The sequence below is a fragment of the Orycteropus afer genome, unplaced genomic scaffold, assembly GCF_000298275.1.
Source record: "Orycteropus afer afer isolate SDZICR_OR568_19922 unplaced genomic scaffold, OryAfe1.0 scaffold00043, whole genome shotgun sequence".
In the NCBI taxonomy this organism is placed as follows: domain Eukaryota; kingdom Metazoa; phylum Chordata; class Mammalia; order Tubulidentata; family Orycteropodidae; genus Orycteropus; species Orycteropus afer.
Window position 1 is genome coordinate 11,343,142 of NW_006921630.1, and position 24,533 is coordinate 11,367,674.

A 24,533-nucleotide genomic window follows, 5' to 3' on the forward strand; every position below is an offset into this window, starting at 1 on the left:
GATTACACGTAGGTTATTCCTTTTGATGGTATCCCACATGAACCTTAGGCTTTCTTCATTTTGTTTTGATCTTTTTTTCTGATTTATCCCTTTCCAAAGAAATGTTCAGGTATTTGCCTTAAGTCTTACTAATTCTCTCTCCCATTGATACAGTTCTGCTCCTTTGCCCATTCAATGTCTTGCCTATTTCTGAAAATTTAGTATTAATCTTCTGGATTTCTGTGTGTAGATTTTGTATCATTTCCAATTTTTCATTTCTTTTGTCATTTTGTTCTTGTATTGTTTTTTGAAATTGTTCTAGGGTTTTCTTTGTGTTTTCCTCAATTTTGTCAGTGTTGTCCTTGATCTGTCTCTCATTTTGTTGAAGGTACCTGAATATAATTCTTTTGAATTCCTTATCAGAGAGTCGCAGTGCTGCGTCTTCCTCAGGGATATGTTTTGGGTTTGTATCCTCATCCCTTATTTCTCTTGCTTTATCTTGCTTGTTTGTGTGGACTGTGATGCTCTGTTGTCTCTGAGGCATTATGACGTTTTTGTGTTTATAATTATTTGGTGATTGTATGTTGGAGTGACTTGCCCATGATTTTTGTTTTCTTAGTTTTGTTTATGTTGTCTACACAAGTAGGGTACTATGCTGTGCTCCTCTTTTCACTAGTTGACAGCACTTATACATTCACCACCTGTCTCCTTTCCTTTTGTCAGCCTCTCATATGTCCCTGCTGTCCTTGGGAAACAGAGCCTATTCTTAGGTCCCTGGAATCTGAATGAGATGCTGTCACTTTAAAATCCAAAATGGTTGCCACTTGTAAAGATTCAAAATGGCTGTGCCCTTGGTCACTTTAAATATCCAAAATGGCTGCCTCATGTAAACAATCAAAGTGGCTGCGCCCGTGGTCACTTTAAATATCCAAAATGGCTGCCACATGTGAACAATCAAAATGGCTGCACCCTCTGGACAGCACAAAGTCAACAGCTCAGGTTGTCTCCCTTCCTGCTGTTTCCTTTCCTAGTTATAGGCCACCAGTGCAGTTGTCCCTGCAGCCCTTGATGACTAGGGCTGATCTAAAGGTCAGTTGACCTAAAGGTCAATTCTCAGGTCCCAACACCACTTGGAAATATTCAGGCTGTTGGTCCCATCAGAGTAGCTGACAGTCCGCAGCTCCGACCATCTCTGTACTCATTGTTTTCGTTCAGGTTTCTCCACTAGTTGGTGCCTTATGCACTTATGTATAGTTCCTTTCAAAGCTGAGGGCTCCAGGATTATCTTCTGTATCTCTGTCAATTGGTTTTCTTTTCTTTGTTGAAGAGGGTCTGTGTGGCTTGTCTGCCTGTTCCTCCATCTTAACAGAAGTGCTTCTTTGAGTCTTTAGTTTTCTTCATCCTCCTTTGCTCTGAGAGGGAAGAGGCCAAAAGTTGTTTCTTAGATGGCCACTCGAAAGCTTTTAAGACCCCAGATGGTACTCACTAAACTAGGGTGTAGAACATTATCTTTGCCACTTCACCTGGATGTCCCCTGAGACTATATTCCTTAGTCTTCAAGTTCAGTCATTCAGCCCTGATGTCTAAGTAGTTTGTATAACTGTGCCCCTGTGCACTCTATTATATATATGAGTATAGATGCAGCATTTTTAAATGTGTATGTAGAAGTATCCACAACCATTCCTATTATATATATTTATATATTTATATATATATATATGCAGTTGTACTCCCATATGATCCTGTTCACCTGTCTGGCATGCATATTTACCAATGTATCTACTCAAAAATGATTGGTTGTTGTAACTGTTTTGTAGGATTATATGTTAAACCATATTTGCTCTTTATTCTTGTGTACCTCTCATTATCTTTCTTTGCTTTGGTCATAGTGAACTGACTTCTCCCATATTGTGTATTGCTTTCCCTTTACCATAATTGACATTTGTGTACTATCTAGTTAGTGATTCTCCTTCCCTTCTCCTCCCATCCTGTGACCCCCAAAGAATGTTTCATTTTGTGTATAAACCTATTCTTGACTTTTTGTAAGAGTGGTCTTTTACAATATTTATCGTTTTGTGATTGATTTATTTTACTCAGCATAATGACCTCCAGGTTCATCCAGGTTGTGGGATATTTCACAAATTGATCATTATTGTTTATTGCACAGTATTCTATTATATGTATGTACTACAGTTTGTTTATCCATTTATCCATTGATGGACACTTCGGTTGTTTCCATCTTTTTGCTATTGTGAATAATGCTATGATGAACATGGGTGTGCATATGTCTTTTCGTGTCACAGCTCTTATTTCTCTAGGGTATATACCGAGGTGTGGGATTGCTAGATTGTACAATATTTCTATTTCTAGCTTTTTAAGGAAACACCATACTGTTTTCCATAGTGCTTATACCATTTTCCAGTTCCACCAACAGTGTATAAGAAGAGTTCCAGTCTCCCCAGAGCCTCACCAGCATTTGTTGTTCTGGGTTTTTTTTTTTTATTGGTGCCTGTATTGCCAGGAGTGAGATAATACCTCAGTTTTTTTTTGTTGTTGTTGTTGTTATTATTAAGCAGTTTAAATTTTATTGACCTTCTAGTTTTTTTAAAAAAAAAGTTAAATTTAAGGTCATACCTTTAAGTTTGATACACTTACTCTATACAGATTGTACAGAGTATGACTGTGAGGATATACAAATTAGACCATGTCCAAAAAGATTTACTAGAGTACAGAATCATCTTCATAAATCCAGATAAAATTTCTCCTTGTCGTTTTGATTTGCATCTCTCTAATGGTTAATGATCTCAAGTTTCTTTTCATGCATTTGTCAGCCATTTGAATGTCTTCTTTGGTGAAGTGTCTATTCATGTTCTTTGCCCACTTTTCAATGGGACTGTTGGTCTTTTTGTTGTTGAAGTTTGCTATTAATTTTGGAGATTAGTACCTTGTCAGATATGTCATCGTCAAAATTTTCTCCCAGACTGTAAGTTTTGTCTTTTTTCTTTTGGTGAAGTCTTTTAATGCCCAAAGTATTTAATTTTTAAGCGGTCCCAATTATCTAATATATATCCATTTTTGGATTTTTAGTTATGTTTGCTAGTCTATTTATGCCATAATTTCGGGCCCCCAGGTTTGTCCATATGTTTTCTTCCATGAACTTTATAGTTTCAGGTGTTACATTTAGGTCTTTGATCCATTTTGAGTTAGTTTTTTGTGTACAATGTGAAGTAAAGATCTTGTTTTATTTTTCTGCAACTGGAGATCCAATTTTGCTAGTACTGTTTATTAAAGAGACTATCTATCTGATCCCCGTTTAATGGACTTTGACCCTTTGTTGAACATTACCTGTACATACGTAGGTTGATTTACTTTTGGGTCTCACTTTTCTGTTCCATTAGCCTGTATGTCTGTCATCATACCATTACCAGGCTATTTTGGCTACCATGCCTGTATACTAGGTTATGAGATGGGGAAATGTCAAGTCTCCTACTTTATTCTTCTTCAGTAATGATTTACTTATCCAGGTCCTCTTTCCTTTCCATATAAAGTTGGTGATTACTTTTTCCATTTTGTTAAAGGATGTTGTTGGAATTTGGTTTCGGATTACGTTGTTCTATAAATCTCTGTGGTAGTATTGACATTTTCACAGTGTTAAGTCTAACTGTCTATATATATGGTATGTTTTTCTGTTTATATAGGTCTCTTGATTTCTTGCAGTAGTGTTTTATAGTTTTCTTGTGTCTTTTGTGTCCTAGTTAGATTTACTCCCAAGTTATTTTATCTTTTGGAGGGCTATTGTAAATGGTATTGTTTCCCTGATTTCCTTTTCGGAGTTCTCTTTGTTGGTATAGAGGAATCCACACTATTTTTGAATTTTGATCTTGTAGCCTGCTACAAGATTTAGGCTTTGCTAAAATCATTCTTAGTTCTAGTAGCTTTCTTGTGGAATGTCTGGAATTTTCTGTGTATAGGATCATATCATCTGCAAATAGGAATAGTTTTACTTCTTCTTTACCAATCTGGATGTACTTTATTTCCCTTTCTTGCCTTACTGCTCTTGCTAGGACTTCTAGTAAAATACTAAGTAAGAGTAGTGATAGAAGGGGGGCGCAGACCTTGTCTTTCTTATTCTCTGCTGTAGTCCCAGTGTCTAGAACAGTGCTTGGCACATAGTAGGTGCTCAGTAAATATTTGTTGAATGAGAGGATGACTTTGGACCTGCCATTATCAAGACCAATTATGGCTGTTAACCTTGACCTAATAATGTGTAGCTGTGGTACAAAATTAATAAGCAACTGTGAAAACAGAGAAAAACATTTTTTATTTCGGTGTATTTGGGATATCACTTGGGTTTGATTCCTGCCTAATGCACCTCATGCACAGTCCTTATTACTTATCTGTCAAGGGAAGCTTGCGTGTTGCTATGATGCTGAACAGGTTCAGTGCAGCTTCCAGACAAAGGCAGGCCAGGAAGAAAGGCCTGGTGATCTGCTTCCAAAAACTAGCCAGTGAAAATCCTGTGGACCACAGTGGTCAGATCTGCAGCTGATCATGGCAGTGGCACAGGATCAGGCAGTACCTTTAGTCCATTGTGCATGGGTTTGCTGTGAGTCAGAGGCTGACTTGACACTAGCTAACAACAATAATGGTATTTGGAGGTGTTCTTCTGAGGACAGACATAAATTACATATGATGGAAGGGGATTAGTGGCCAAGTTAATTGGGAATTGATGAAGACAGGAGAGTAAAAGGCATTTTAGCAAAAGGAAAGATTCTAAATGGCTGGTATGGGAACATTCACTTAAATTCATGCAGCAAATCATTGTTGAATGACTAAAGGTACACTATTCTTCAAGCTTTCTGTGACTTTGTGTGGGAGTGAGGCTCTTAGAGCTAGTATTAGTCTGTTATTTAGACTATTATGACTAGATATCAGAATCTCCTTTTTATTGGATTAGTGTTTTCTCACTATGCTTTTACCATTTTTCACCCTTCTGCTGCAGATAAAAGCCAAACTGTAGCCATTTTCAACAATACGTGAATGTCACTGAAGAGGAAATAGCTTCCCATAAAATTATGATGTCTCTTTCCTTTCTATATCTTAACAGTTACACATTTTCAAAATGAGTTTTACTTGTGCAGCTTATATTTCATTGCAGTTTTATTTCTTTATCTTCTTAGTATTATAATTGTTTCCTTTCTTTATGTGACTCCATTAAATCCCACACATCAGTTATTTTCCTGAAGTTAGAACTTTGGTTTCTTCTGTAGAGAGAGTGAATTTCTCCTCAATTTCCTGCCTCAGCTTCCTTGAGTGGGAGTAAATGCTGGCCTCATTCTTTGAGCTCAGCTCAAGGATGTCAGGCATATTTGTGACCTACTGACCTGAATTAGGACACTGGTATTGAAGTCTTGTAAGAATGGGGTTTGGGTTAATAAGGCATATGTCCCAGTTCTGGCTTGGAATTTCACTCGGAAATACCTTGTCTTTTTTTCGTGAAAGTCTCGAATTCTCAAACATATGTATGTTAGGGTAAGTTTATCTTAACTTTTGATAATGAAAAATGTCTATGGTGTCTTTTCTGGTTACTTAGTGCCACTCTGACAAGAATATACCACAAATGGGATGGCCTTAACAAACAGGAGTTTATTCTTACAATTTGGAGGCTTTAAGTCCAAGTTCAAAGGGCCAGGCTCTAGGGGCTGGGTGAAAGCCCCTCAACCTTGGGGTCCAGCTCTGTCTCCTGCTCCTGGCCCACAGCAGCTAGAGGTGTTTCTTAGACAGCTGCTGGCTGCTGAGGCTGAGGAGCCCCAAGGTTGACAAGTAAAAAGGCACAGTCTTGATGTTAAACAAACCACACGACAGGCCATTAACTTAAGTCCACTGTAAGTCCCAAAGTCGGCAGAGCATAGCAGGCTGCTGAGCAATGACGTGGCTACATGCAGGGTCCAAGCGTGCCATAAGCTAGAGAGCATTCCCCAAGGCTTCTGCTTAAATACAGGAAGCAGACCATAAACCCTAAGGCAGCTATACTCAGCTGCTCATAGTAGATTCCACCATGGAGTTGATTACCAGTCTCATCATGGGGAATACTATATCCAGCTGCCCAGCCACTCAGTCAGACCCAGCAAAGTTGACATACAAACTGAGCTACGACAGTGTCTAACAGTAATTTTTGTCTATTTGAAATGAATCTCCAAATATGTTTGATATTCTGTTCATTTACATATTCCCTCTTTGTTCTCTATAATGGCTGTATTATGATCTTGTGTTCAATTACTGTTAAGTTAAATCAATTTTGGTCCTTCAGTTTACCGAAGAGTACATGTCTTCTTTCTTTATTTATTTATTTGGTGAGTATATTCTCGTTTGCTTACCCATACTTGATTTTCTTGCCTGTCTACCTGTGTATCCACCCATAGATTAGTTTGCTGTTACTGATAATGCACTATTGTATATGTAATAGTTGTTGTTGTTGTTGTTATGTGCCATCTGAGCCAGACCTGACTCATAGCAACCCCTCCTTGGGTTTCTGAGGCGATATCACTACGGAAGTAGATTGCCCAACCTTCCTTCCGAGGAGTGGCTGGTGGGTTTGAACCGCCAGCCTTCTGGTTAGCAGTCAGGTGCCTTAGGCGCTGTGCTACCAGAGCTCCCCGTATGTAATAGTATTTATCTTTATTGTGTATACCTCTTGTGTAGCTCTCTGTGTCTTCCTTTGCCTTAACTGATAGTGTGCTGGTCCCATGCTCTTGTTTCATTGCTCTTCCCTTTATCCGAATCAAAATATGTCTCTTAACTAGCCAGCAGTTTTACCTCCTTTTCTCTCCCATCCCTGGTAACCAAGAAAGATACCTTCCTTCCCTGTGTAAACCTAATGAAGAGTCACCTCATAATGTGGATGAACTTGGAGGACATAATGCTAAGTAAAATAAGTCAATCACAGAAGGACAAATATCATACGAGTCTGTTATTTTGAAAAGTCAAGGAAAGGTTTACATGTCTTTTTTGAATATTGGAATAAGCAGAAAGATTTTTATTTATGGAGGCTTTCTACACTAGGTTACTGCCATTTTCTTATTTAGCAGTAGCACCAAGTAATGGTTAGGAGGTGAAGAGGGGAGAATAGAACTGCCTTCTTTGGCTTAAATTTTAAATTTGATACTGTATGGAAACATCCCTAAGAGATTATGAGCCTGTCTTTGCCCAAATCATACTGGTCTATTTTCATAACTTTTTGTTTTCCCCTTAATTCCACCATCATGATATAATACTATAATAAGTTATGGTAAATAATAATGTTATTTTTATAAATAGCCTTTGGCATAGATTTTTTTTAAAATTCTAAAATGATTATCTTTATGACTTCTCTTTTATATACCTGTGTTGTTATACTTCAGTGTGGCAGCTTAGAATGGAAACTGCATATTCCAGCTTTTCTCATCTTAGCATGTCTTTCTGTCATTGCCATGGGTACAAGTGGAAAGGAAGTACTTACGCCTGCACCCGGGAGACATGAACTGTTGAAACCTTTTGTTCATTCATTTGAAAAGGAAGTGTTCTTAAATTGTAAATTCCATTGCATTTGTTTAATAAATTTAGCTTAAAATTACCGTATTATACAAATCTGTAAAGGTTACTTACCCACATTTGTAATTGGAGTGATTCAAGAGGTGTTTCCTACAAAGACTGTCCCCTTTCACTCCTTGGCATTTAGCTGACTGATAAGAAAGTGACCATGAAAAACGACTGCTGAAATTGAAGGGAGTGGAATGGGATAATAAGTTGTTTAAATTTTGAAAATGAATTTTAAGCAACAGAAACTAGCCCTTTAACAGGCAGTTGTTAGTTGCTTTTGAGTTGTCCGTGACTCATAGTGATTTTATGTATAACAAAATGAACTGTTGCCTGATCTGTGCCATCTTCAGGCAATTAAATCAATTGCCATTGGGCCAATTCCAACTTACAGTGACCTCATGTGTCAGAATAAAATCAAGCTCCATAGATTTTCCATGGCTGATTTTGAAGGTAGATTACTAGACCTTCTGAGGCATTTCTGGGTGGACTCAAACCTCTAACCTTCTGGTTAAAAGCCAAGCCATTTGCACCACGCAGGGACTCCTGGTTTTCAGGCAATTAGGACTGAGTTTCTCAGCAGTTGGAATGACTCCATTGTACCCAGATCACGTCAGAACGTTCTGTATGTGTTCACTGGCTCCTCTTCATACTTTATGATCACCCGTCTGTGTCTGCTCCAGAGTCCCTCATTCAGCAGTAATTTGGCCCTGGGTCATCTTGATTGGTGAGGCTGTATTTGTGCAATCTGTCTGCCGAGGTGGAACAATAACAGCTGGTATGCAGCTGTACACGTTGTCCTGGGAACTCTTGTTTCAGCCAGCAGTTATGCTAACAGAATTGAAAACGTTTCCAAATAGTTGCTTTCCGTGACTACTGTTTATGTTAACTGTTTGGAGAACCTTGTTTAGTAGCCTAAACATCTACCGTCTCTAATTAACTATGTGCTACGACTTTATTAAAGTTTTATATTCTTAAGATCAAGACTGGCTTCAAGGAGACCAGTCATTTTATGATTCTTTAGGAGCTAGCAAATGAAAGCAATAGTGAATCAGTGACTCCTGATTTTGACACTTCAGAATGAACTAGATTTCTTTTTCTAACTCAGGCCCTGGAAGGACATTGAGAAATTTTGTAACAATCTGTACAGCCATTGTCATTCAGGACTTTGCTGGAGGGGAGCCTGTTTCACAATAGCTTCATGGAATTCTTCTTCGAAGCACACAACAGAGAAGCATTTATGTTCCCCGGCAGTCAGCACTTGAACCGATTCTAAGACAGGAAGAGTTTCTCCCCTACTCATAGAGATTAGAAATACTTCACCATGTAGGAGGTTTAAGCGCAATTCCTTGACTTGGTCCTGCCTGAACAAAGGCTAGGTTCGCATTGTTCAGCCGGCCTCCTCCCCTCTCTCATTCCCTCAGCCAGTGTGAACTCTGGGATTCAGAGCAGGAAGTATTAGTTAATTTTGTGTGCTTCATTCTAAACATCTGCACTTGAGAAGTTTTTCTTTTGTTTATGGAAGGTTGCAGAGGGGAAGGGAAAAGGCAACAGAACATTCAGAAGCTAAGTATTTTCTACAGGCTGTATATATCCATAGTTAGTCTTCCTGTGCATGAATGTGAGGGGAGGAGTGGAAGATGTTCTACTTGTATAGTTGCTGAAATATATGCTGGGGTTGTACTTACTGATTTCCTTAGTTGTTTAGCTTGTCTGCTGTCGATTGCATTCTGACTCATCGTGACCTTACGTGCATCAGAGTAGGACTGTGCTCCATAAAGTTTTCAGTGGCTGATTTTTTGGAAGTAGATTGCCAGGCCTTTTTTCCTTGGTGCCTCTGGATGGACTTAAACCATCAGCCTTTTGGTTAGAAGCTGAGCAATTTAACCATTTGTACTCAGGGACCCTTGTTTTACTTAAAGTCTTATTTCCTACTGTTGTTGCTCCCTTAGTGTAATGATAGTGTTGTAGCTGTCATTGGAATGGAAATCAGGAGACCTGGTCCTAATTTCTACTCATCTGCCAGTTACCTTCTTACTTTGTCAACTGAGTGGGATGGACAGAAAAAGAGTAGGGAAGTAGAGTGAGAGAGAGCCCATGATGTATCAATTGTAACTGTTCAATAGAGTGAAAAAAATTTCCTTAGCTTTCCAGTTCTTGTTTATCCATAGTTATAGGTCATATTCTGAATAGCACTGATAACTCAAGTCTTGACCCATTTTCTTCCGTATTTGCTTCCTTATTTATTCTGCTTAGATTCCAAAGTCTTTGAAGTAATTTCACTACTCTTGTCTTATTTTCCTTCTGTTGTACCCATAAAGGTACCGCAGTACAAAATCACACCTCCACAGAAAGGAGTGGTCTTCCTACCCTGTTCATAGCAGCCTTGTCTGTCCAGCAAGCCTTCATTTTCTTCAGTCAGCATTCTCTGCTAGTCTCTGCAGTGGCTATTACAGACATTCTACACTCTTTCCAATACTCTCTGCCACTTCATCCCTCACTCTTAACAGGTACTCTTGATTTCCACCACACAGAAAAAACGAAAAGTCACCCGTTGTTGTTTGGTGTTGTCATGTTGGTTCCAACTCTTAATGACCCTGTGTACAACAGAACGAAACGCTGCCTGGTCCTGTGCCAGCCTCACAGTTGTTGCTGTGCTTGAGCCCGTTGTAGCCACTGCGTTAATCCATCTCATTGAGGATCTTCCTCTTTTTTGTCAACCATCCACTTTACTAAGCATGATATCCTTCTCCAGGGTATGGTCCCTCCTGAAAATATGACCAAAGCGTGCCCTCCTCATTTCTAAGGAGCATTCTGGCTTTACTTCATCCAAGACAGATTTGTTTGTTCTTTTTGCAGTCCATGGTATATTTAATATTCTTTGCCAACACTGTATTTCACATGTATCAATTCTTCAGTTTACCTCATTCATTGTCCAGTTTTTGCTAAAACCTAAAGCTAGTTGTATTTACACTCATTCTTCCCTTCAGACACAGGAGGCAGGTTTCCTCTTGTGTGGGTTCTTTATTGCTGTTCTAACAGAAAATACAAGTGTGTAGCTTAACCAAGCAGGGGTGTATTCTGTTACAGTTTTGGAGGATAGAAATCTGAGTTCAGAGTGCCAGTTCTAGGGGCTGGATAAAAAAACTCCTTGACCTTGGGCTCCAGCTCTGCCTCTTGTTCCCAGTCCACTGGAGCTAGAGGCTTCTCTTAACTCAGGTAACTGCTGGCTACTGAGGCAGACAAACCCAGGATCAACAAGTAAAATGGCACAGTCCTAAGATCAGTAGGCAACACGGCAGGCCACTAGTTCAAATCCAGAAACAGTCTCGAGATCGGCAAGCAACATGGCAGATTCTTGAATGAAGACTCAGCTACCTGTAGGATCCAAGTGTGCCAAAAAACTCAAGATCTTTCTCACAGTGTCTTCTTACATACTGGAAGCAGAACACATCCCTAAGGCTGCTCCCACAGTAGATTCCACCATGAGTTGGTTACCAGTCCTATCATAGGAAGTAACTACATCCAGCTACCCAGCCACTCAAAACCAGGCCCAGCCATATTGACACATAACCTAAACTATCACACCTCCTAAATGGATCTAATCCCTCCACCAGCATTGAATCTCATTTTTGTCTCCCAGCCTGTGTTTTGGTTTCTCCCTCTCTACCAACTCTGTTGTTGTTGTTATGTGCCGTCGAGTCAGACCTGACTCATAGCGACCCCTCCTTGGGTTTCCAAGGCAGTATCACTATGGAAGTAGATTGCCCCATCTTCCTTCCGAGGAGTGGCTGGTGGGTTTGAACCTCCAGCCTTCTGGTTAACAGTCAAGTGTCTTAGCCACTGTGCTACCAGAGCTCCTGGTACTCTAGCACATACAAAAAACAAATAAACAAAAAAACTCACTGCCATCATCTCTCCAATCTAAAAAACAAACAGAGAAAAATCCTCCTTTGACTCTATGTCCCTCCAGCTGTCATCTTCTCTTTCTTCTCAGATGTCATAGCAAGTTGCCTGTGCTTACTTGGCCTACTTCCCCACCTCCAGTCTGCCATTCCTCTGTAACTTCAACCCATCACAATCCCGTACCTGGAATTGCTCTTATTATGCACAGCGGTGACCTCTTTGTGGCTGAAGCCAGTGGACACTTCATAGTTATTATCTTACTTGACTCTCTTGGCAGATTTTTAACACCATTGATCATTCCCTTCTTTAAACCTCTTTTCTTGGATTCCATCATATTTGCTCCCTTTTACATGCCCTCCTCCCTCTGTCTTCTTTGTTGTCTCATCTTCTGTCTGTACTTTAACCGTTGGTGCTCCTCAGTATGATCTCAAAAGCCAGTTTTTCTTCTTACCAACCTAGTTGCCTGGTTGGTGTCAGCCGGTAGCATAGTACCTAAGGCATTAGACTGCTAACCAGAAGGCTGGCAGTTCAAACCCACCAGCCACTCCTCGAAAAGAAAGTTGGGCAATCTACTTCCGTAGTGATACTTGGAAACCCAAGGAGGGGTCGCTGTGAGTCAGATTCCACGTGACAGTGGTATGTTTGGTTTGGTTTTTTGGTTTATACCTTAATGAATCCCAAATCTGTATTTTTTAACTCGGTTCTCTCTTAAACCTTCAGAATATTCCCTATTAGACATATCCTATTGGACGGCCCACAGGCATCTCCAAACTAGGATATCCAAAACTGAACTCATTTCCCCCTGCCTCTAGTCCTGCTTATGCGCCTCTATTTCAGTGAATGGTACTATTCCTTGTTTGCTTGCGTAAAGTACAAATTTCAGTGTTACTTTTAATCCTTCCACCTCATGGAAGAAGAAAAAGAAGCTTTGACAATGAGGTAGAGTGACAACAGGCCTTTGTAACTGGCTCCTACTCCCCCACACCCAGTATTAGCTACCAAGTTGTATTGATGTCTGCCTCCTAAATCTCACTCAAATGCATTCATTTCTCTCCATTACAGCATGTACATGCCACTGTCCTCTCTCCTGGATTACTGTCACATATGAACTGTTCTCCCTGCCTTTGGTCCTGCTCTTCCAACCCAGTCTCTGTACTGTGGCCATAGTGATCTTTCTAAAAATCAAATCTGATCTTATTTCCAAGCATAAATACTTGTGTGCCTACCATTGCCTTCAAGTTTCTCTTGAACATGGCACAGGCCTGGCAGGCTCTGCTTCTTATTACCTCACCTCCAGCCACTCGTCTAGGTCTAGCTATGCTGCATGACTTGAATTCCTCCAGTGCCCACTCTGAGCTTTCATACACATTATTCCATCTGCTTAGACACCCAGTCCCTGTTTGCTAAGCTCATTTCTCTGCATTCCTCAGGTCTTTAAGACAGCACTTTCTCTAGGAATCTTTTCTTGACCTCATAAATCTGGGTTAAGTGAACTTCATACATGTACCCAAAACAATATGTATTTCCTGTCACAGTGTCGTCATGTGGAATTGCCATTGTATATGTCTGTCCACTTCTGGATTGACCTCACCTCTAAGGCAGTGTGCAAGGCCACCTTGTTCAGGAAGTATGTGAGCCTCCTTTACAGGTTGCCACAGAGCTCCTTTTCCTTTTCCAGCATGTGGCTAGAGGTTAAAATGAGAACAGCCACTCTGAAGTGAGGCTTAGAGCTGATGAGATAAACCAGCCACCAGTAAGCTAGGCTCCTTCAAAGTTTAATGCCAACAAAATTGCTTTCTGACACCTGTCTCCCTGTGTCTTTTGCAAGGAGAGCGGCCCGCTTATGCCTGTTTGTTTCCCAGTGTGGGTTGTTGGTGCAGACCTTGGTCTGGAATACAGGATACCCTGATATGTTTTACCTTCTCTCCTTTGTTCCCCCATCCCTTCCGGGTGGCTTGCTTAAGAACAATGAAATGTCAGAAATGGAGAGAGAGTGGAAAAACAGGGGTAATCTGTAATCCACAGTTTAGTGAGTAAGCCTTTGAACATCCCAGGTCATCTGCTTCTGAGCAATACTAAATTGTTTGACCATTTTGGAAAACTCACTCTTGTTCAAAGGTGACATCTTGAAATTTTGACACAGTGAAGGAATACAGGTTAACCTTGCATTTCTTTTCTCTTCTTCTTCTTTTTTTAAACAGAAGATATGTGAGCCATATTTGCATGACCTGTGTCCAAGCAGAATATTATACAGTATCATGGGCAGAGGGTGCAGATGTGTATGTATAATATTCTTTGGAGACGATACCGGGTCTCCAACCCAACCCTCTGCCATCGAGCCTATAGGACAGAGTAGAACTGCTCCGTAGGCTTTCCAAAGCTGTAAATCTTTAGAGAAGGAGACTGCTTTGTCTTTCTCCTGAAAAGCAGCTGGTAGATTCAAACCACCAACCTTCAGGTTAGAAGCTGGTCCTCTGGTATCGTCAGGGACTATGTGTAAACATATGCAAGATCTTAGCTCAGGAATTTTCCTCATCATCCCTGTTGTAATCATGCCGTATTTGTACAGTTGCACAGTATATCACATATGTGAATGATCTATTTGACCAACAGCTTTTCAAGGTAGATGGGGTAGGGATTATCATACTTCTTTTAATTGTTGTTGTTGTTGTTGTTATGTGCCGTTGAATCGGCCCCGACTCATAGCAACCCCTCCTTGGGTTTCCAAGGCAGTATCACTACGGAAGTAGGATTGCCCCACCTTCCTTCTGAGGAGTGGCTGGTGGGTTTGAACCGCCAGCCGTCTGGTTAGCAGGCAAGTGTCTTAGCCACTATGCTACCAGAGCTCCTACTTCTTTTAATAGAGGAGAAAATAGCAGAACAGATATCACCCAGCTAGTAAACAAAGGAGCCGGGACCTGAACTCAGGTTTCACAGTGCTCAGTCTCATGTTATTTCTTTTAGACTATATGGCTTTGTGTTTAAGATTGTATGTATATGAGTGTGTGTGTGGTCTATGTAGTTAGAAAACAAAACAAAACACAGTTACCGTTTTGACCCCATGAGTGTCAGAGCAAAACTATGCTTCATAGGGTTTTCAATGTACCATTTTTCAGAGATTGCCAGGCCTTTCTTCTGAGATGGCCTCTAGGTAGACTCAAACCTTTAAACTTTCAGTTGGTAGCCAAGCACATTAATTGTGTACAACACTCAGGACAATCAGTCAAACCTCTTCTTAAGATCTGAACCAGTTGAGATATAAAGGAGTCAGACATGACTCATAATACTAGTTTTATTGCAGATAAAACTGGATGGAAGAAAGTAGCTTGAACACATCGCTTAAATGGGTTTTCCCCTTAATTGAACTCACACATCACCTGGATCCAGCAGCTAGACAACAACAGAGCCCACAGCAGAATGCACAGAGACAGAATGCATCACTGCAGCTCCCATGCAAGCAACTTAAGGGCAAGACTGAGAGGATTCCAGGCAGCACTTTTGACGGGGCAGGAGTTCCTGTTTTGTGGGTTTTGTAGGAGGGGAGGGGAATTAGTCCACTTTAGGGAAAAGACTGTAACTCCTGAAGTACAAAGACCCCCTATGTCTAACACATCAAGGTGCCCCAGTGTAGATAGCACAGGAGTGAGCATGGAGTTGTGCCCTAAAAATACTCGTTGATCAAGCTAATCTTCACTGCAGCATAGACATAGCAAAGAATAGATATTGTCAGAGATAAACCCAATTTGTGAATGAACAAGGATTTAAAATGGTTGCATATTATCTCTCTTATCCACCTTGCACATATGTGATATACTGTACAACTATACAAACATGGTATAATTACAACAGGGTTTATGAAGAAAATTCCTGAGCTAAGATATTGCATATGTTTACACATAGTCCTTGACAATACCAGAGGACCAGCTGCTAACCTGAAGGTTGGTGGTTTGGATTTACCAGCCGTTTTGCAGGTGAAGACACCCTGGCTGGCAAACAAGCTGTCCCAGCCTTGATTGTGTACTGCAGGAAACTGCCTGACCCAATGACTGGATGGCTTTCCCGCCACCTTTTCTTCTTACAAGGAGGTCTGGTGGCTCAGTGCCTAAGGCATTTGACTGCTAACCAGAAGGTTGGTGGTTCAAATCCACCAACCACTCTGGAAGGAAAACGGGGCAATCTATATCTGTAAAGATTACTGCCTTGGAAACCCAGTGGGGGTCGCTATGAGTTGGAACTGACTTGATGGCAGTGAGTTTGGTTTTGGTTTAGTTTCTTCTTACAGAGGGATGTCAGCCTACTGGCTCCTCCCTTTCCCTGCTCAGAGCTCACTTCTCAGATACTTTCTTTTGTACACATTCAGATAAATCCTCTTTAAGCCTCCTTTCTTCTCTTTCTTTTTCCCATCTCTTTGGTCTGCTACTGAAAGAATTTTTTCGTCTCCTTTCCCATTCTGCTTTTTGACTGTCTCCCAGTCACTGTCCTTCTCTCTCAGATTTCTCTTTCTTCAGCTGGTTGATAAGGAGAATAGTGCTGATGATAGTCTTCCTGCATTGAGAAGTTAAAATTACAGTTAATATAGTGAGTTCTTAAAAGTCTCGAAAGTGCCTAGAAGACTCATGTGGAAAGTCTACATATATTTTCTTTTCTATCTTTTAATTTCTTGTCAAAGCAGCAGCATTAAGAATAAATGTGCTTTCTCTATTCAATTTTATTTTTCTTTAAATGGTATAATATGCTACATTTTTCATTACAAACACAATTTTAATAGTGTATGTCATAAAGAGGCTTTATGAGTCAACTTATGAATCCACCTACCATTTGTCATTTTTGTGGGAAGATTTGCACTGGTTCCAGTTTTAGAATAGCCTATTGGACATAGCCTTTGTGCTCAAACCTCCTTAGTCTCATATATACAGGGTGAGTTTGTATCCTCTTCCTTTGTCCAGTTCCAAACCAAACTGTGGGGCTGTAGGGGATTTCTTTTGCTTCGTACATATAACTTAGAAAACTGATGTGCTTATCCCACAGGAAAAGCTTTTGACATCACCTATGTGCGCCTCAAGTTCTACACCAGCCGCCCGGAGAGCTTCGCCATTTACAAGCGTACACGGGAAGACGGGCCTTGGATTCCTTACCAGTACTACAGTGGTTCCTGCGAGAACACCTACTTGAAGGCAAACCGTGGCTTCATCAGGACAGGAGGGGATGAGCAGCAGGCCTTGTGCACAGATGAATTCAGTGACATTTCTCCTCTCACTGGGGGCAACGTAGCTTTTTCAACCTTAGAAGGAAGGCCCAGCGCCTACAACTTTGACAATAGCCCTGTGTTGCAGGTAGGCCTTCAGAGGTTGGCATTGGAACCAGTTAATCCTACCCCGCACTGGCTGCAGGAAGATTATTGTAGGAGGGGCCTGTGGTTCTACTGCTGAGGTAAGGGATAGGAGTAGAAACTACTACTGGAGAAAGGAAACTACCCACCCACCCCCAAGAAAAAAACAGATCGATTGTTGTTCCCTTGATTCTAACTCTCAGCAACCCCATGTGTATCATAGTAGAACTGTGTTCCATAGAGCTTTCAATGGGCTGTTTTTTCAGAAGTAGCTGACCAGGCCTTTCTTCCAAGGTGTCTCATGCTAAAGTCTAACCTGCAATCTTCCAATCAGCTGCTGAGTGAGTTGACAGTTTGTACCACCCAGGAACTTGTGAGGAAAGACCAAACCCACTGATGCTGAATCGATTTCCACTCATAGCAACCCTATAGGGCAGAGTAGAACTGCACTATAGAGTTTCCAAGGCTGTAAATCTTTACAAAAGTTGACTGCCTCATCTTTCTCCCATGGAGTGGCTGGTGGATTTGAACCACTGACCTTTTAGTTAGCAGCCAAATGCTTTAACCACTGTGCTACCAGAGCTTCCTGAAGGAAGATAACTATATTTTATTCTCCTCTCTTGTGTACTGTTAATGAGTGAAGGAAAGTAGTTTTTTCCTTCTGCCCAGTTGATTTTTGTTCTTATTATTTATGCACTTGCAGATGCAAATGTATAAACGTAACACTTAAAAAAAAAAAAAAAAAGATTGTACAACTTGAAATTTAGTCTCTGTACTTGAAGTAGAAACATTTTGCTTATGACCTTTTGACAAGGTCATTTGAACTAATCTACCCAATTTTCATGTATGCTTTCATATTCTTACCTGACAAAATAAATGTGTTTTATTTTGTTTTTTAATATTAGCAAGGGGGAACAGTTGAAGCAACATTTTCAAGAATGTCACTTTCCTTCATTTTTATGTGAGAAAATTTTGATTGGATTTTTCTGGCACTGTTACCAATCATTATGAATATTTCTAAATCACCTAAAACTATGGATGTTTGGACATAAAGTAAATATAGGTACTGATGGTACTGTGCTTAAGTACTGTGATATAAATGTTTCCCTATCAAACAGCAGAATTAATGATGTCTGTGTTTTCATGGATTCTGTGTGCATCTTCCAATTTATACACCACAGTGTGGAATCTTTCTTTACTTCTTAGACTTCTGTGAACTTTTTTTATGTTCTGGTTGTTTAATTATGGGAAGACTGATGCCCCTCGTGCCATATTCTTAACACCAATACAGAAATGGAAACTGCTGTCACTTGGCCTGAAGTTAACTAAATGGGGGTAGCCTGTATTGAGGAAAAAAGACTGGCTATGGTTTTGCAAATGCTGTGTATATTTTATAAAAAAGCTGTTGTGGTTTTTTAAATAGGAAATCTCCCTTTTTTTTTCTGGGCTTTTTTGTGCTTTCTCTCTGGACTTTATGATATTCAAGGATTCTTTTTCTAATTTTGTATGGTTTTGGACAGTGGCACAAGATGAGACTATATTTCTCATGGGTCTGGTCCCCTTCCATTGTTATTTGCTGGGAGGTAGAGGTGAAATCATAAATGAGAAAGCAGTTGGCAGTGTGTATCTTTGAAGAGACCTTTCAGAAAAGTGTTTCTTATAATGAGGGTGTGTTCAAAATAAATGGCAGAAAGAATAGCTGATTTTGATGAAAAAGCAGAAGACTGAATGCTCAGGAAGAGGTGATCTATAAATATCCTTTAAGTTGGTCAACAAGCAAATATTCTCCAGCTTTGTTTCTTCCTATAGCAAATTACTATATTCTTCTGCCCTGCGGAGGCTACAGTGTAGTCAGGAATAGGAGATGACATGTAGTTAAGACTGTGGTTTTCTGGCACCTTTGCTGACTGTGTGACTTGTCAGCCTGTCTTGAAAAGTTTTCCCAGCTGTAGCAATTCAGATATTTGATGCTCTTTATGCCAGAGAAACTCATGAGACTTACAGGTGGTAAACATGCTGTGGCATCTACACAGATTAGGACAGGTAGTATCATTATGCAAAATCACTAATCACGTGCCTCTGAGGATCAAAGCTGTGGCTCCAAGATCCAGTTGCCTGGGTGGTTTGTCGTTGTTATGTGCCGTTGAGTCAGACCCAACTCATAGCAACCCCTCCTTGAGTTTCCGAGACAATATCACTACAGAAGTAGGTTGCCCAACCTTCCTTCTGAGGAGTAGCTAGTGAGTTTGAACCGCCAGCCTTCTGGTTAGCAGTCAAGTGGCTTATGCACTATGCTACCAGAGCTCCTCTAGGTGGTTTAGGGGGTTTGATTTGTAGTCAGGTGGCCTCTTCAGGCGTTGTACCCTGTTCCTCCCTCCAGAAGTCACCATCTCTCAGATGGCTAGAGGAGACCCCTCTGGTTTCACTGTACATGAATATTACTATGATGATTTATAATAATTATTACCATCTGTTATAGCACTTACTATAAAGTGCTAATTAAGGCACCCCAGTGGCACAGAGATTAAAGTGCTCAGCCACTAACCGAAAGGTCCAGAGTTTGAGCCCACTGCCCGCTCCATAGGGGAAAGATGTGGTAGTCTGCTCCCATAAAGATTATAGCCTTGGAAACCCTATGGGGCACTTGTACTCTATCCTGTAGGGTCACTATGAGTCAGAATTGACTCCACAGCTGTGGGTTATAATGTGACCTGCATTATTCTAAGCTCTTTAGATACACAAACTCATTTAATCCTCACATAAGATAGATACATTTATTATCCCCAGTTGACAGATGAAAAATAGAGGCCCCAAGAAAATAAAATAATGTGCCCCTGGTCACAGTTGTAAGTGGCAGAGCTGGGATTGACAGGCTAGAAAGTCTAGCTCTAGAGATGGCTCTTTTTAAAGTGCCCATTAAATGAAAAATGGTTTAGATTCATCACTTGAGGAGCTTTTATTCAAGAAAAGCTGTGATAAAGATGAAGCCTGGAGAGAAGATAAAATGAGCATTAAACAGAGATATGTTTAGCTATTAACATTACAGACGAGTAAAAGATTCCTAGCATTATAGCCATGAGTGGGAGTTGTTATTGAAGATCCAAGTTTAGATACGGTGAAATCATCATCTCTTCTCCTTTCTAATTATACTTGAAGGCTTCGGGGAGTTATCTTTTATGAGTGCTCTATATGCTGGAAAGGAGAAGCTGTGTTGTTCTGTAGACCAGGTATTTGGCATGTCTGTAGGCAGTGGTTCTTAATCAGGGCTATGTATCCCAGTCTCATGTGGGGCCGTCTGGAAATAAAGATGCCAGTGCCTGTGTCCTTACTTATTAGGTCTCTATAAGTGAGTCTGATACATAGTCAACAGAAGACTGAAAGTGGAAATGGTATCTTCGGGTAGTTATATCTATTGCTCTGTAACACACCACCCCAAAACGTAATGGTTTAAAAGAAATATGTTTATTATTTCTCTTGATTCTATGTTAGCCTGGGAGCACTCAGCTGGCATGTCAGCTAGGATGGCTGGGCTTTTCTCTCCCTGTGGTCTTCCACTCGCAAGGAGGCTGTACCAGGCTTCCAGTCTACTTGTGCCATAGATGATGATGTCCCCTTAACTGAAGTCACATGACCAAGCATAGCGTCAGCAAGGAAGGGGACAACACGGGGTGTGCCCTTTGGCAGACATGATTCATTGGGGGGGGCAGAAAGGTGGTCATGACTGGAACAGTCTACCACACACATTAACTGTTGTGGTTTTTCTTTAAATTCATTCATGCATTCCGTTAGCAAATGTTATTTAAATACCTGCTTTATGCAGCAGTAGGGATATTGAATAAAACATACTAAATATGTATGTTGGAAGCTCTGGTAGTGTAGTGCCTAAGGCACTTGACTGCTAACCAGAAGGCTGGCAGTTCAAACCCACCAGCCGCTCCTCAGAAGGAAGGTTGGGCAATCTACTTCCGTAGTGATATGGCCTCAGAAACCCAAGGAGGGGTCACTATGAGTTGGGTCCAACTCAGCGGCACATAACAACAACAAATATGTATGCATACTGAATAAAACATAAAAATATCTGCCCTCATGGATCTTACATTCTGGTGGTGGGAGGGTAGAAATAGACAATTTAAATGAGATAAATAAGTAAAACGGGGAGAAAAAAAGGTAAGAAAACCAGACCAGTGACCAGTTGCCATCGAGTGGATTCCTAGTCATGCATGGCAGCCCCATGTGTGTCAGAGTAGAACTGCTCCATACAATTTTCAATGCTGTGACCTTTGTGCTAAGACACCACTGGATAGATTTGAACCACCAACCTTTTCGTTAATAGCCAAGCATTCAACCATTTGTGCCACCAGGGAACTTCTAAACAAGTAAAACAGGGTGTTGAGGAGGGGTAGCCAAGAAAAGTGACATTAAGGGGAAGGATTTGTTCCTTTGCTCTTGTGTATCATCCCCCCCCCCCCCAGAAGATCCATCAGCAGTGGACTGGATCTGAGGGATGCTACAGAACAAGCAGGGGAGGTGATGACTAGCATATGGGACAAGCGTGGTACTACTTGGGCTATGAACTATCCTCTTTGACTGAATTTGGGGTGTGGATACAGGGGAGAGAAAAAGGACAGGTGTATTGAGTATCTGTTATTTGCTAGACCTTTTTAAAGATACATTTCTTTTTAACCTTTCAACAACCTTGTGAAGAAATTAGTAATCTTGATTTTCAGGACTCTGAGCAGTAAAGTAACATAGACTAGGTTATACAAGTCTATAAGGAGGAAAGTATTACGAAGTTAAAGAAGTCATTGAGTTGTTATAATAGACTTATTGTCAGAAGTGGACTTTAGTTCTTTAGAAAATTTTGTCATATTGACTTATTGTCAGAAGTGGACTTTAGTTCTTTAGAAAATTTTGTCATATTTATGTCTCATCTTCAATCTCTGTCTACCTCTCGTTTATGTTTTTGATTTGTTATTCTCTGACAGGAATGGGTAACTGCCACTGACATCAGAGTCACTCTCAATCGCCTCAACACTTTTGGAGATGAAGTGTTTAATGATCCCAAAGTTCTCAAGTCCTATTACTATGCAATATCTGATTTTGCTGTGGGTGGCAGGTGAGTAGCAATTAAATCAACCTTAAAAGCAATTAGTTGGAACTTTGATTTATAAGGGAATGTGGCAGCTTATTTGCAACTATGTTAATATTGGTTGGGAGCCCTGGTGGCATAGTGCCTAAAGGCATTTGACTGCTAACCAGAAGGCTGGTGGTTCAAACCCACCAGCCACTCTCGGAAGGAAGGTTGGGCAATCTACTTCTGTAGTGATACCACCGTGGAAACCCAAGGAGGGGTCACTATGAGTTGGATCCAACTCGACGGCAGTGAGTTTGGTTTTGGTTTAATATTGTGTAGACATTTTCTGTACCAATAGGAGAGGTGGCAGTTCTTAGTGTGAGATACTACTTATCTGCAAAAGAGGCAACAACTTGAGGATCTTTTTTGGTAGACTTCTTATTATCCTGTAATTAAACAATTAGATTTCCCAAACCCTGTATCAGATCAGCATACTTACCTGAATTCTTATTGACCATTTAAATGCAAAGTATGCATAGGCACTATGAAGCTACTGAGGCAGTGTAAAGCTGACCTACTGAGAAGGCCTTGCCCTTCTAATCAACTGCTTTTGAGTCCATTCCAACCCCATGTGTGTCAGAGTAGAACTGTGCCCTGTAGGGTTTTTGGTGGCTGACTTTTACAGAAACAGATGGCCAGAGGTTTCTTCCAAGGTGCCTGTGGGTAGATTCAAACCTCCAGTCTTGGTGTTAGCAGCCAAGCCCATTAACCATTTGCTCTACCCAGGGACTCCCCCAACTTTTGAAGAGTTTGCAAAATGAATGGTGCAAGTGATGTATGAATACATGAAAACTTAAATACTAATGCAGTACAGGTGTTTAAATTAAAAGACCAAGCAGCAGAAAGAAGATGGTATATATTAGAGAATGACACAGAACCCTCTGTCTAGAGAAGCAGGTAGAATCTGAGCTAGATCTTGAAGAATGGCTGGGACTTGGGTAGGAGGGAAGACATCTGCACTGGTGGCAAGATGGGCATCTCTAAACACAAAATTTTAAAGATGGGAGAGGACAAATCCACTTGACTAAAAATCTCTTAGTTTGGTGGCCAGAGACCTCAGACAGAAGGGTAAAAATCTCAGGCTTTATCTTCCCCTGTGCTAGACGACAAAGACTCAAGAGCAGCAAAGGTGCTTCTGTACTCACTTTTCTTACATATGGGGTTGATAAATGTTCAGTGAAAGCTGAGTGAACTATGATCAGTGAGAAATCAGGCAAGGTTTTTGGTGTAGGTTAAATGTAATGGCCATGCAAACGAGTGTGGGAAGACAGAATTGACAAGCTTTTGTGTAATGGCAAATCTACTACCTGTGGAACAGACCGTGAGAAGTCCCTTCCCCTCATCAACAACCCGTTGAGAGCACCATCAGTATCTTAAATTGTCTTGAAATCAAAAACTATATTAGGATGATGACTATGAGGGCCATAAGTAGTGCACAATGGAGAAACTTAATATTCCTCTTATAATGTTGTGTAGTCTAGGCATTAGCCAGCAAATACCGGACCTTAGAGGGGTGGCAGTAGAACAATATAGAAAGGAAAGGAGCATATAGATGTACTTTCTTATGTGTGTGTGGGGGGGGTGCGGTTATCAGGACTTGAGTCAAAGATGATTTTAAGGTTCAGTAATCAGGAGAATGGTGGTACCATTAATAAAGTGAATTAGTCAAGTTAATGTGGGGAGAGATGATAAGTTTAGTTTTAGATGTGTAAAAGTTTAAGTGATGTGAGACAGCTAGGTTTGTCTAGCAGGAGCTTGGAGAAAAGTCCAGAGCTGGAGATCCAAATTTGAGACTCATCCCATCACACTGTACATGTTTTAGAAATGTTAAAGTGTATTACTAAATGATTGTTAAAGCTGTGGAACTGGTTTTTATCTTTAAGGAAGTGTGTGAGGGAAATGTCACTGAGACACAGTGCACGTTGATTCTCAGGGGTATTCCATGAGTCCTGGTTCATGATTGTACCTATACCTGTAAGATCCTTCAGGGAATCTTGCCCTCCAGAAACATGAAGCAATAGCAGTCTGGCTACCAGAGATCCAAATGGTGGTGAGGTATCTGATCTATATAGCCACCTTTAGATTAGAGTACTTTAAAATCATAATGGCAGGTAAGTACGTGAAAGAAATAACTCCTTGATCCTTCCAACCCTATAAAATTGGCATTATTGTCATCTCTTTGTTACGTGTGAGGCACAGAGGAATTATGTTAAATGGGTAAGTGACAGGACAGGGTCTTAAACCCGGCAGCCTAGCTTCAGGGTCTGGGTTCTTCTTAACCACTACACACTGCAGCCTGTTGTCACACACATTTGACTTCAGAAGTGATTCTACAGTCATTACCAGAAATTATTAGGGACTTTATTCTCATATCTAGCTAATGCCCCATTTCCTGTTAAATAAAGCTCCTTTGCGGATAGATGGGTGAACAAGCTAAACAATTATGTATGTCTAAATGGGGAGTGTATCCAAGATCATTACAGGGTTGGCAGAATATGGGCCTCTCGAAGAGCATGAAGGGATGGACACTGGGAGGAGGTAACTATGGGGAGGAAGTGGGAGGGGATCTGCTGCATTGTAAATTTTGGTCAATGACATGAGACAAAGTAT

At 40.7% G+C, this 24,533-nt stretch overlaps 1 protein-coding gene across 1 annotated transcript in view; it reads left to right on the top strand.

Moving 5' to 3' along the window:
* LAMC1 (laminin subunit gamma 1) overlaps positions 1–24,533 on the top strand; it is a 200,308-nt gene that overhangs the window by 114,690 nt on the left and 61,085 nt on the right. The window contains exons 2-3 of the mRNA XM_007937662.2: positions 16,489–16,793; positions 21,775–21,905. Of these exons, the coding sequence (XP_007935853.1) occupies positions 16,489–16,793; positions 21,775–21,905 (436 nt within the window). The remainder of the gene's footprint in view (positions 1–16,488; positions 16,794–21,774; positions 21,906–24,533) is intronic.